This window comes from Geotrypetes seraphini, chromosome 3 (assembly GCF_902459505.1).
Source record: "Geotrypetes seraphini chromosome 3, aGeoSer1.1, whole genome shotgun sequence".
NCBI classification, from domain to species: domain Eukaryota; kingdom Metazoa; phylum Chordata; class Amphibia; order Gymnophiona; family Dermophiidae; genus Geotrypetes; species Geotrypetes seraphini.
In genome coordinates this window covers 339,679,265-339,693,200 of record NC_047086.1, presented here as the reverse complement: position 1 = coordinate 339,693,200, position 13,936 = coordinate 339,679,265, and the positions used below count along the sequence as shown (strand labels likewise).

General features: G+C 40.4%; 1 protein-coding gene across 4 annotated transcripts in view; it reads right to left on the bottom strand.

Annotated features, from left to right (window-relative positions):
- The window catches only part of UGP2 (UDP-glucose pyrophosphorylase 2), a 100,313-nt gene that overhangs the window by 54,311 nt on the left and 32,066 nt on the right, over positions 1–13,936 (bottom strand). For all 4 annotated transcript variants that reach the window (XM_033936042.1, XM_033936040.1, XM_033936043.1 and 1 more), the window contains exons 2-4: positions 11,339–11,466; positions 4,201–4,308; positions 1,246–1,431 (exon numbers count right to left, since the gene is read on the bottom strand). In XM_033936042.1, the coding sequence (XP_033791933.1) occupies positions 1,246–1,431; positions 4,201–4,308; positions 11,339–11,437 (393 nt within the window). In that variant the 5' untranslated portion in view covers positions 11,438–11,466. The remainder of the gene's footprint in view (positions 1–1,245; positions 1,432–4,200; positions 4,309–11,338; positions 11,467–13,936) is intronic.

Below are 13,936 nucleotides of genomic sequence, written 5' to 3'. Positions count from 1 at the left end.
CTCTGCGTCTTCCATTTGCTCCGTTACTGTGCTTCTCCATTCACCCCCTCTCCCCCCAAATTGGTCTGGCACCCATCTTCTTCCCTCTGCTCCCCAATAGTCTGGCATCTCCCTGGAAAAGCGGAGACTCAGAGGAGACATGATAGAGACCTTCAAGATCATGAAGGGCATAGAGAAGATAGAAAGGGACAGATTTTTTAGCCTACTGGGAACCACTAGAACAAGGGGGCACTCAGAAAAATTGAAAGGGGACAGGTTTAGAACCAATGCTAGGAAATTCTTTTTCACTCAGAAGGTGGTGGACACCTGGAATGCGCTTCCAGAGGTTGTGATAGGACAGAGTACACTACCGGGTTTCAAGGAAGGATTGGATAAGTTCCTGAAAGATAAGGAGATTGAGGGATACAGATAGAGGTAGAGATAGGCTATGATAGGGCATAGACAGAAGGACAGGGGGGCTTACATGATTTAAACAAGGATCACCTTACAGGTCAAGGACCTGATGGGCCACCGCGGGAGCTGGCTGCTGGGCGTGATGGACCTCTGGTCTGACCCAGCGGAGGCAACTTCTTATGTTCTTATCTGTCTTCTTGACTTCCAGCGTCTTCTTCCCTCTCTCTTTTCCCCATTTCCCTTCAGCATCTTCTCCCCACTCTGTCTTCCCCATTTCCCTTCAGCATCTTCTCCCCACTCTGTCTTCCCCATGTCCTTTCAGCGTCTGTTCCTTTCCTCCACCACCCTTCCCTCTCGCCACCTCACCATCCTTCGGCACCCCTCGTGCGGCCCCCTCCCTCCTTCCTGAATCTATCTATCTATCTCCCTCCCTCCCCTTTACCTTCGCGGCGCGTTTTGAGTAACTTCTTCAAAGCTTGAAGTTGCGTCGGAGGAGAAGCTCTCGCCCACACACGCATGCTACTGCTTGCAGGCTCCGACGGTTTTGTAAAGAAGTTACTCAAAACGCGCTGCAAAGGTAAGGAGGAGAGAGGGAGATGGGTAAGTAGGAAGGAGGGAGGGGGCCATGAGCGATTGGTGACCGCACACATTCCCTCCTTTAACTGCGGGGACAAGGCCATTCACCACTCCACAGGGCAGTGGATGGCCTTGTCCCCGTACCTGCAGTGAGCACTTTTTCCCCCTCACCATTTCAGCGGGTTACAGCCACCGTGTCATTCTCTAACACATACAATAAAACATGTTTGAAGTCGATTGTTAAGTTTCAGTGAACCAGAGTGCCCATGCACTTACCTCAATTTGTTGCACAGTTAGGTCCAGAAAGGTATTCTCATTGCGTACACTAATAAGACTCTTTGGGCCTTTACAGCCCATGCTAGTCCCCAGACCTCCATTCAGTTTAACCACTACCAGCTTGTTCAAGACAGAAGCTATATCATCAGGCAGACCTCTTGCTTTTATCTTATCATAGGGCTGGATCTAAAAGAAATAAAATACAGAAGTATTTCAAAACAGTGCAACAAAGTTTAAAAAAACAAAACAAAAAACAAACCCAACCAACCACCCAACTTAGGTGACAAAACTGTGTACTTTTATAATTAAAGATGGTCACTCTTCCCCAAAGTCTACATATCACATATTCCATCTTTTTATTTTTTGCTAGAAACTCCATCATTGGATGAGCATCATATTCTAATAAGACTTTCTACTGAAATAGTTTGAGCATGTATTTATTTTATGATTTGAGACAAAATTTGAGTATTTATTTTTATTTATGCATTCAGGTGTGTAATTATCAATGTAACTAGTGTTAACATTACCATTACCATGGGTCCTGTTTTATGCAGTGAGTCCTAGTTACTAATAACTGGAATTAACAAAAAAAAACTAACAAACCACCCTTAACAGTAGCCTACGTTGATAATTATCTCCTCAGCACATTCATAAATGTAGCATAAATATTATCTTCAGACTATAACATTAAAACAACTTCACTTATTAGCAACTAATTATACATCTTCCAATTAAAAAAAACCCCAAAAACTTTTTATATCTCCTTCTAGAAGGCAAAATATTTCCTCCCCATCCCCACCTCCCAGCTCCTTTGACAATATGGTTCTTCTATGGAAAAGGTACAATTGCCTGCAGATAACAAAATGAGCCACCCTTAAAGACAAGGCTTCCAACTGCTGAAGTATATGTAGTTTGATAATCTCCATGAAATAAGTCGGACTTTCTTAAAGACAACCCTTAGCATGTCTTTGGATGCCAGTAAAGCAATCCGTGGGATGGGGGATGGCAAAAATATAAATCTACTACCATCTTATTCCTGTTATGCACCAGGCAACAGCATTCTACATCATTTGTAGTTGACGCTGCACACCCTAATACATTTCATTATACAGTAGTTCAACCTCTGAAGTAGAGAATGACACAGAGACAAATTTTTCCCATCTTGTCCACGCGCGTTTTGTCACCGTCACTGTCTTTTAAAGTGTTTCAGGCTTGTGCAGATGAGGACAAAACTTGCAGGAATGGGGAGGAACAGGAAAATTAGTTCCCGCAGGGACGGGGAAAAACTTGTCCCCGTGTCATTCTCTACTCTGAAGCATGCGTGATTGTGCTACTGTCCAAAAAGTCTCCAAGGTTAGTCATATCAGATGTAATTTTAAAACATACATACATACAAATTACCATTGAATCAAAATTAAACTCCTAAATTCCACACTTCTGAATCTAACATGAGGTACTTGCCTGCAATTTGAAACAGACAAATCTACAGATGAAATTCTGAAATTCAGGATTAAAGCACATAATAGAAACAATGTTTTTAGAAGAAAAAAAATCAGTTACAAAAATAATAAAACTAAAGGAACACCAATTAAAAAAAATGGATCATAAAATAGATTTGTTAAATTTGCTCAAACAAAAATGCTTTGGCCACCTTTCTAAATTTCAAATAGTTTTCAAATCTCAAGTTCATCCTCAAGTTATTCTAGTAAAGTGATGATATGCAAAATGCACAACGAGTTTTGTCTCTATGAAACATTCACACTGAACATGTATTTATTGCTTTGGCAGTCAAAATTAAGATCTTAAATTTCAAATGCTGCATAAACAGGTAACCAATGGAGCTGCATTAGATGCAAGGTACACGGGACCGCTGAAAAATTTGCAGCCCAACCAACAAAATTGAGGCAGTCTCCAATGAGGGCTATACACTTAGTCCAGAGATTTTTCTACTTTTTTTGTTCCGTCAGAAAAATACGGAATCGAAAAACTGGAAGAATCACTGGACTATGTGTATAGCCCTCATTGGAAACTACCCCAACTTTATTGGTTTGGCTGAGAACTTTCCAGCTGCCCCTCGTAATACACTTATCCTTTCTACATAGTATTCCACTAACTTATCTATCATCAATACTGTTCTATACACTGGATCCTCTTCACATGTAAGAAATTAATATGCATCTCTGTCAGTATTTAAATATATGTGCACCAAGAAACTGTATACAACTATGAGATGAGATCATTATAGCAAAAAAGCTGTCATTTCAGGAGAAGGGGGTTGTGCCAATAAATCAAGATTTAGTTTATTATCTTCAACAAATCTTGAAACCCTACTTCTACTGGGAGAAAGTATTTATAATAAAAGAACTTGGGCTGAGCAGCATTATCAATTAGGCAGCCTATCAGAAAGAAAATTAACAGACCAAAGGCCCTGAAAGTCAGAGAAAAATAAAGGCCTTAATTGCTCAAGTTCTATGATGGCAATTCTGGTCATGGAGGGCTGGTCTGGGTTTCAGAAGGCCTACAATGAACATGCAAGCATTCAATTTCTTGCTATTGGCTGATTTTTGACTCCCAACACACATGTCAAGCTGAGAGAAGAAAGCAATTGGCAGAACTAACTACGTGGAATACCATTCTTCTGCTTATTAGTTAGTTAAAGTAGTATGGAAGACCCAATTGTAGCAACAGGAAGCAGTCTGGCTGAGAATAGCAGACAATTTTTGGCCTTGAGCAAGGGGAGGAATATACTTCTTCAGCTCTGATCAGGGACCAGGAAGCAGCAGCAGAGATCATCAGTGATCAACAAACCATCTACATTCACAAGCAGAACAAAAAACCACTGTATGACACAGTACATGTATAAAGAGCATTTAGAATCTTGAGTATTATTCTGGAATCACCTATATTTGTATTATTTAATAAAAAAAAAAAAAAAACAACAAAAAAACAACTTACAGAATCCTGTGGAGGCCTCTGAATTTTTCCCCAGTCTACAGAAGGACCTTTTTCTTGCAAGAATCTGCGAAATAACTTCTGAAACCCTTCAAGGTCTTTTTGTGTGTGCTAAAATACAATAAAGATAAAGAAGTAACATTTAATGGCTAGTATTTTAAGGGAACAGATTTACAAAACTTTGATAATTTAAACACACATGCCTGTATTTTAGTGGGGGTGGGGAGTAAGGGTTTCACCTGGGCAGGAGGGGTTGGACTCCCTCCTGCCCGATCTTGTAGGGGAGTGGGGTGGGGTGGAATGGGGTCGCGTGGCCAGGAGGGCTTGGGCTCCCTCCTGGCTCGATCATTATGGCGGGGGGAGGGTTAGAGGATCGCCGGGGCAAGAGGGCTTGGGCTCCCTCTTGCCCCAATCGTTGTCGGTGGGGTCAGGAGGGCTTGGGCTCTCTCCTGCCTGACCTGATCGTTTGGGGAGAGGGGGTGGATTCTGTAACCAGTGTTGTTTATTTATAGCACTTGATACCACATACTAGCTTGTGCATAAGCAAAATGTTTAGAACCATATTTATAAATATTCATGTGAATCAGTGTATTAGTGATACAAAGAGTAAGTTTTAATAAGTGTTCATGTCCTAATCATTCCTTCCTGGAATGTCAAGTTAAAAATCTGTTAATATAGCATTCATGCTAAAACAGTGCCTTAGTGCACGCCTTTGCAAAGCAATACACTGTGCTGAGGTGAGACCTCTTTGTTTTGTTTGAACCATTATCTTTGTCTATATACTTTTTCAGTAGGACTTTTATTGCTCTTAATGGTCTGAGCCGAGATAGTTAGGAGTAAAATTTTTCATGATATGCCTGATTTGATTATTTTCTATCTCTATAAGCCATTGAGTTTTTAGGTTTTAACTATATAATCTATTTTATAGTATTGATTTTATAATTTAAAATGGATTTTATTATATGGCTTGGGCTTTTACTTTGCCTGAATACTAGCAATAAGAACATAAGAATATAAGAATTGCCATTAAGACCAGCAACCTATCTGAGACTAGTCCTACCAGTGTATTTCCTTGTTCAATATGAACTTGTCTAACTTTGTCTCAAATCCCTGGAGGGTGTTTTCCCCTATGACAGACTCCAGAAGAGTGTTCCAGTTTTCTACCACTCTCTGGGTGAAGAAGAACTTCCTTACGTTCGTACGGAATCTATCCCCTTTCAATTTTAGAGAGTGCCCTCTCGTTCTCCCTACCTTGGTGAGGATGAAAACCTGACCTTATCTAACCAAGTCTATTCCCTTCAGTACCTTGAATGTTTCGATCATGTCCCCTCTCAATCTCCTCTGTTCGAGGGAGAAGAGGCCCAGTTTCTTTAATCTTTCACTGTACGGCAACTCCTCCAGCCCCTTAACCATCCTAGTCGCTCTTCTCTGGACCCTCTCAAGTAATACTGTGTCCTTCTTCATACACAGCAACCAGTGCTGGACGCAATACTCCAGGTGAGGGCACACCATGGCCCGGTACAGTGGCATTCAAGGTTTCAAGGTTTATTCAATATTTGATTAATCGCCTATCGTAACTACTAAGCGATTTACATTTACAAAAAATACATAATAAAAAAATTAACAATAATATAATAAAATATTAAAATCAATTTAAAACAAACTGGACAAATTTGGACAGGAAACATTGGGAAAGAGGGGGAAGAAATACATGATAACCTTCTCCAATCTGTTCGTGATCCCCTTCTTTATCATTCCTAGCATTCTGTTCGACCTTTTCGCCGCCTTGGCAGTCTTCCTGTGGAGTTCCTCAGGGTTCTCCACTGTCTCCAATTTTATTTAATCTTTATATGACTAGCCTCAATATCTTTAAGTTGTCTACTTAGGAAACTATTTACTTATGCGAACGACATTTTCATACTGATGAGATAGAGATAGATCCAGATACTAGTGATTTAGCTTCTATAGTAAATCTTTGTGTCTCTAAACTTCAAGCTTGGGCCCAGTCTGTTTGGATGAAACTTAATGTGTCTAAAACCAAATTATTATGGTTAGGCCCAAAATTAGATTCTCTCCCAAGCTCCATAATATTGACTTCTGGATCTTCTTTACAAATCGAATTTTCCGCCAAGATTCCGGGAGTCCTTTTTGACTCCTTGCTTTCTTTCAAGGACCAAACTAATTCTGTGATTAAGAAATGCTTTTTTAAGCTGCGTATGCTGAGGAAGGTCAGACATCTTTTTCATCATCGCCACTTTTCTATTTTAGTTCAGTCACTCACATTATCGCACTTCGATTATTGTAATGTTATCTATCTCAGTATTACATAAACTTGCCTTCATAGATTACAACTAGTCCAGAATACTGCTGCAAAATTTATTTTTGGGAAATGCAAGTTTGATCACATAACACCGTTGCTTCAAAGTCTTCATTGGCTCCCCATTTACTTTAGAGTTCAATTTAAATGTGCCTGTGTTATTTAAAAAATTCTTCATAGTATCTTCACTCCCCTAGTTTCTTTATCCTGGAATTTCTATCAATTCTCTTTTGCAAGAGGTGACCAACAAGTTAAACTGTCTCTTCCTTCCAGAAAAGGGATTAAAGGAGTTAAGATTTTTAGTCAATCCTTGATTTTTAAATTTTCCCAACTTTGGAATAATCTCCTGCTTCCTTTAAGAAGTTCCGGTTCTCTCCCATCCTTTCATAAGATTCTAAAAACCACTTTGTTCACTAAGCACTTTGGAAATTATTTTTTTTTCTCCCTTTTTCTTATGGGTTTTACATGTTTAAGTTAACTATTGTAAACCGAGTCGATCTTTCTTAGAATGAAGACTCGGTATATAAACTAAACTAAATTAAACCTTAAGTTTATATACCGCATATAAAGCTAAGCATTAGATTAGATTTTCAGCCTTTATTATGCTGCAATGGACCCGACAATGTCACATTTTGAGGAATCCTTTATCTATCCTTCTGCTCACTTTGTTAAGGTGGTATAGATTTATAGATATATTTTTTTGTGTGGGAAGGAAGAGAGGGGGAACTGGCAGATTTTGTGGGTTGGATCAATCAATGTGATGAGCATATACGTTTACAGATAACTGGCATGTAAAGAAAATTGAGTTTTTGGATATATATAAATTACCAGGGAGGAAAGATTGTTACCACAATTTTTAGATTAAAAAAAAAAAGACAGGAATGCACTATTGAATTTCAAAAGTTACCATCCTTATACCATAAAGACAAACATCCCCAAAGGACAGTTTTTGCGTATGAGAATGTTATGTTCCTCAAGAGATGAGTTTAAATTCAGGCAGAACAGATGGGACAGAGATTTTTAGAGAGGGGTTACCCTAGGATAGGGGTACGCAATTCCGGTCCTCGAGAGCCGGAGCCAGGTAAGGTTTTCAGGATATCCACAATGAATATGTATGAGATGAATTTGCATGCACTGCCTCCTTGAGATGCAAATTTATCTCATGCATATTTATTGTGGATATCCTGAAAACCTGACCTGGCTCTGGCTCTCGAGGACTGGAATTGCCTACCACTATCCTAAAAAGATAGTGTAAATTGCTTATAAACAAGCATATAATGCTCAGCGAGAGTGGTTATTACATCCAAGAGAAAGAGAAGAGTCTTCTACACTTACTTGTATGTTACCATTCTCACAAAGAACTAAATTTGTGCGTAGGGCGATATTACAACATTCATCTATATTAGGGTATCATAAAATTTTTCAGCAGTAGCCATGGTTCACCTATAAGAGGGGACACAATTTAGCTGATCATTTAGTGTACTCTCAGTTATGGGAAATAACATGAGAGGGAAATATTGGACGCCAAAAAAGATGTAGCAACTGTTCTTATTGTCTTATTGTGTATTGTTGGGAAAATAGGAAGTTCCAATCCCTATGACAAACCTTATGCATATACTGCAGGATAACACAAACTATAACGCTAAACAAGTAATATATTGGATTCGAGATGGCGTCAAGGACAGACACCTGAATGGGAGGCAGCAAGTCACTGAGATTTTTTTTTTATAACTTACCGCTGTAAATTCCTGACCCTTAATGGGGAAAAGAAAGGGGACAGTTTGCCCTAACCCTCCGGCGTCTGGCACCCCGCAGTCAACAACTCAGTTGACGATCTCAGCTGCCTTCGCCCGCTCAGCCGTGGAGACCCACTCTACTTCGGAGGTGAGCCCGGAGTTGTCGGGAGACCTCGGCGCTGGAGTTGCCCGGACGATTCTGAGTCCGGAGCAGAGGTCAACTACTCCCCAACCCGGAAGTCTGGTGGTGCAGGGAGCTGCAGGAGGCCAGCAGCCTGACGAGGTGGATCTGGACTCCAGCAGAGGAGGGACGCCAATGCTGGAAACTCAGCAGGAAGGTGTTGGTCTGGAAGCTCAACTAACCCCCACTGCCAGTGAAGTAGAGGTGAGAGGAACTTCCAGAGGGAACAACATTAGTTTTGGGGAGTTGAAAAGACCAGAAAAGATTGATAGGGAAGCGCTGTGGCAGGCCATATCTATAATGGACACCAACCTAAAATTGAGTCTTTCAACTGCGCTGCTCCTTGTGACCCTGGCAAGTCACTTAATCCTCCATAGTCCCTGGTACATTACATAGATTGTAAGACCACCGGGACAGATAGGGAAAATACTTGAGTACCTGATTGTAAAAACCACTTAGATAATCTTGATAGGCGGTATATAAAAACCTAATAAACTTGAAACAACTAGAGCCTGGGACAAACAAGATTTAAATAATTACCAGACAACAAAGGTAGGAAAAATGATTTTATTTTCAATTTAGTGATCAAAATGTGGCCGTTTAGAGAATTTATATCTACCGTCTATATTTTGCACTATGGCCCCCTTTTACTAAACCACAATAATGGTTTTTAGCGCAGGGAGCCTATGAGCATCGAGAGCAGCGCAGGGCAATCAGCACAGCTCCCTGTGCTAAAAACCACTATCACGGTTTAGTAAAAAGGGAGGGGGTATATTTGTCTATTTTTGTATAGTTGTTACTCCACAGTCCTAGACTGGTTCTCAAAATTTCTACGTTCTCATCCTTACACTGTCAACATGAATGGCACCTCATCCGCCCCCTGGAAACTGATATGTGGGGTCCCACAAGGCTCACCTCTATCTCCTATTCTTTTCAACATCTATATGTCCTCCCTAAAATTCCTCCATCTATCCACCCTAGAAACAATTTACACTTATACTGATGACATCCTCATCCTCCTCGAGACCAACTCAAACCTCAACAACTTCTCGGAGAACGTATCCTCCTGTATAACGAACCTCCAATCCTGGGCCCACACTGTGCAAATGAAACTGAACGAGTCCAAAATAAAACTACTTTGGCTCGGCCCAAAACTAGACCAACTACCCACCTCCATCCCACTGTCCTCTGGCTCCACTCTGCAGCTTGAGTTCTCAAGCAATGTTCTGGGCATCATCATTGATTCTACTTTGTCCTTCAACGACCACCTCAATTACTTGGTAAAAAAATGCTTTTTCAGCCTTCACATGCTGAGGAAAGTAAGATCCTGTTTCCAGCAAAAACACTTTACCGTCCTTGTCCAATCCATCATCCTTTCCAGATTGGACTACTGCAACTCTATCTACTTAAGCCTAACCAAGAAAAACCTTCATAGACTTCAGCGGATTCAGAATGCCATGGCTAAGCTTATCTTCGCAAAAAGTAAATTCGACCATGTCTCATCGCTCCTGTCCAAGCTTCACTGGCTTCCGATAAACGCCATGGTCCACTTTAAATGCGCCTGTCTAACTTTCAAAATCCTAAACGGCATCCTCCCTCCCTTTATCCCACTTTCTTGGAACTCCTCAAATCCTAATACCACCAGACCCACCAACAAATTAAAACTATCCTTCCCCTCATTAAAAGGCATTTCCCATGCAGGAAAACTAGGGACCTCCCTCCCCTTCAGAATCACTGAGCTATGGAACAACCTTACCTACCCTCTTCGGAACCTGAGCTCTCTCCAACTCTTCCACAAACATCTGAAAACCTGGCTATTCTCAAAAATGTAATACTTACTCCATCTCTGGCATACTAAGCCCTCTAAATATTCTTCTTACTTTATCCTTTAACCCTTTCAGGACCATAAGGATCGTAGGCCAATTTTTGTGGTTTTGACGACATTTTTATGGTAAAAAGGGCTTGCAGATGCCAAAAAATTGATTTTTTTTTGTGAAATATCATTATTTTTTTTTAAAAAAATCACACTTCTGGCTTATGGACAGTGTGGCAAGTGAATCTTCTCGTCAATCTGGCAACGACGCTAATGAATGAATGTCGGAACCAGTTTGTTTACATAAAGGCAGTATCATATGGAATCCGTACATATCAAATTTAGAACTGTAGACTATCCCAATCAAAATTTATAGGATTTTAAAGTTATGGGACAAATATGTCCCTTGGTCCTGAAAGGGTTAACCTTCATTGGAGTTCCTTTCTCTCCCAACTCCTGTAAACCGTGCCAAGCTCTACGATTGTGGAGAGGATGCGGTATACAAACCTAAGGTTTAATTTAGTTTAGTTTGAAATGACATTGCATAAAGTCATCTGCCTTGATCTCTTTGGAAAAAAAAACCAGAATATAAATAATTAACATTTTCTCTGCGTACAGTGTACTTTGTATTTTTTAAAATTTTATTGTTGGTAGATCATTTTGACTTGGTCATTTTAAAAGTGTGGGCACTCAGTCTAACCCATAGTTTTTGGGCTCACTGAGATGAATACTGACGCTCCCAATGCCATTTAAGTCCAAGTTCAGCCCCATACAGAGGGACATTTTGGGATAAATACCCAGGGAAAGCTGGGTAATCAGCTAGTTTAACTATATAAACCCTAATACAAGATAGATCAGCATGCTTTCAGTATAATCTATCCTGTCTGAAAAATGCTACATGCTAAAAAAAATTAACACAAAACAAATAAGGTAGAAATTGTGGCAAACACAAGCATGGCTTGTAATCCTTTTTGTTTCCCCCCCAAAAAAATATATATATATATATAAAAATATTTGAGCATTACCAAATTCTAGCGCTTAATCTATTGATTGGCTCTCATTTCAATCAAAGGAGCATCACTAAAAGTTCTTACCTCCAATTCGTTCTGAGGTGCTGTAGAAAGAATTTTTTCTAGATCCATCTTCATGGAATATTCCAGTTCTTGGCGAATTACTTCTTGAAACTTAGACATACCTCCTCCAGATATTGCTCTGCTAAAATCTGAAAAGGGCATACAATAAATTGATTTCAAATTTGAAATTTTATTAGCAACTTACTGATCATAGCAAACTAGCAGTATTATAAAGCAGCTTCTCCAAAACCTATTTTCATTTCCCTTGGACTTTACATGACTGTTTTCAAATTATTATTATTATATTTTTTTAAAACTATACTGAAGCCATTAACAGTTCAAACTATAACTGATGGTCCTTATAGAAAAACACTGCCTGTAATCTAAAATTTACTTTTGTTCCTTTTGAGGGACAGCATTAAGCAAAAACATTTCCAACATAAAAAAACCTTTTATTCTGCTTTCTAAGGTCAAGAAGTCTTAGAAGACTTGCATGTGCATGCATTCCAATAACTCGTGCTGCGTTCTTTTTCACATCATATCTCCCCTTTCCCACCTTTCCTCCAAAAGTATACATATTGAGATCTTTTAAGTCTGTCCCCATACGTTTCACAAAGACCACCAACCATTTTAGTAGCCTTCCTCTGGACAGACTCCATCCTTTTTATATCTTTTTGAAGGTGTGATCTCCAGAATTGCACACAATATTCTAAATGAAGTCTCACCAGACAGTCTTTTACAGGGGCATCAATATCTCCTTTTCACTATTGGCCATACTTCCTATGCACCCTAGCATCCTTCTGTCACCGTCACCTTTTTAACCTGAAAGCCATAAGAGCGGAATGTTGCAGTTACGACAACTGAACACTTTGTGAATACTCTGGGTGCTGATGCTAGGTCAAAGGGTAGCACCCTGTATTGAAGATGATGTCTTCCTATCTGAAAACAGAAGTACTTCCTGTGGGCTGGAAGAATGGGAATATGTGTGTATGCTTCTTTGAGATCCAAAGAGCAAAGAAAGTCATTCTTCATTAAGAGGGGATACAGTGCGCCTAGAGATAGCATGCAAAGCTTCTCTTTGACTAAATACTTGTTGAGGGCTCAGAGGTCGAGATCGGTTGCAGTCCTCCAGTCTTCTTTGATATGAGGAAATATTTGGAGTACAACCCCCAGCCCTTCTGCTAAGGGGGTACTGGCTTGATGGCATTCAGCTGCCGAAGACCTGAGAGTTCTTGTTGAAGAAGAGAGGTCTGCTGAGTTGAAAAAAATACTTTCTTGGAGGTCTTTATGGAGGCACTTTGCGAAGATGAAGAGCATAGTCTTTTATGATTTTCAAGACCCAGTTGTTGGTGGCGATTATGGTCCAATGATGGTGATAATGAGCAAAGCGACCTCTGATGGGATGAGGAGGAAGGTGGGATGGTAGAACGGTGGCTAGTCTCTGGATGAGAGAGTGAAAAGACTGAGTACATTTTTGCTGAGGCTGAGTTTGTTGTTTCTAGGATCATTTTTTCTGGGATGCTTCTGTGCAAGAGGGCTAGAAGAAGACATGGGATGAGAATAGCATCTCTTATAAGTTGCTGACTAATATCTAGGATTGTAGCATCTCCTAGTAGTCTGGGATTTGGAAGATTTTGAAGTAGACAAAGTTGTCATACCTTGCTCATGTTTTGTTATTTTCTCAATCTTGTCACCTCCCAGACAAGAAATATTAGTGAGACAATCTTGCACATTAGGGTCTAGGTCAGAGACACACAGCCAAGCCTGTTGACATATGACAACAGACAGTGTTGAAACTCTGGAAGTGGCATTGAAAGCATTGAACACTGATCTGGCAATGAACTTTCTGGTTTCGAACAGATTATGGGCGATTTCCTGGTACTGCTCAAGAATCTTAGCAGGAATATGTTGTTCAAAGTGGCCAACTACTGGACTAACTGAAGTATAAAAGTCATATAAAAAAGTTAAAGCCGAGGATACAACTCATAAGCACCATAGGACTCTGGTGCAGAGAGTTCTGGATCAGAATATGTTGGATCTGAGAGATCTGAATCATAATCAGTTTTTTTATGAGACAAGGCACATCTAGAGCAGTGGTCTCTTGATTTAGCAGTATCGATGTGAAGACCAATGATTGCAGTGCCTGGAAGAGCTCCTATCAGTGTCTCAGTGCTGATCTGATGTGAAGCGTGATGAAGAACTGTGATGGTTATATTGGATAATAGGCTGGTGGAATGATGCTCGGGCTGGGACAGTACCAATGGAGCCGAGGGAGGTACAGGGGCTGGTTGTGACTGCAGCATAAGTAGCAACTCCCTTTGAAGAAACTCTCTAAGTTGCTCCTTTAAGGACTGCACTGGTATGGCTGATGTCAGTACAGCTGGTGCTGCAGTGTGGCAAGGCATTGGTGACCTCAATGAGGACACACATCGCTCAAGAAAGACACTAACTGCAGTGAAGGAGACCTCGACTTCTTGCATCAGCTTTTAGCGTGCATCGACTTACTCAATACTTGAGAAGACACCGATGTATGGGTCAAGGAAGAGGCATGGGCTCACTTCTTAGCATTCATAGGAGGAGAAACGGATGGTACCATTGGAGCCGACATTGAGCGAGATG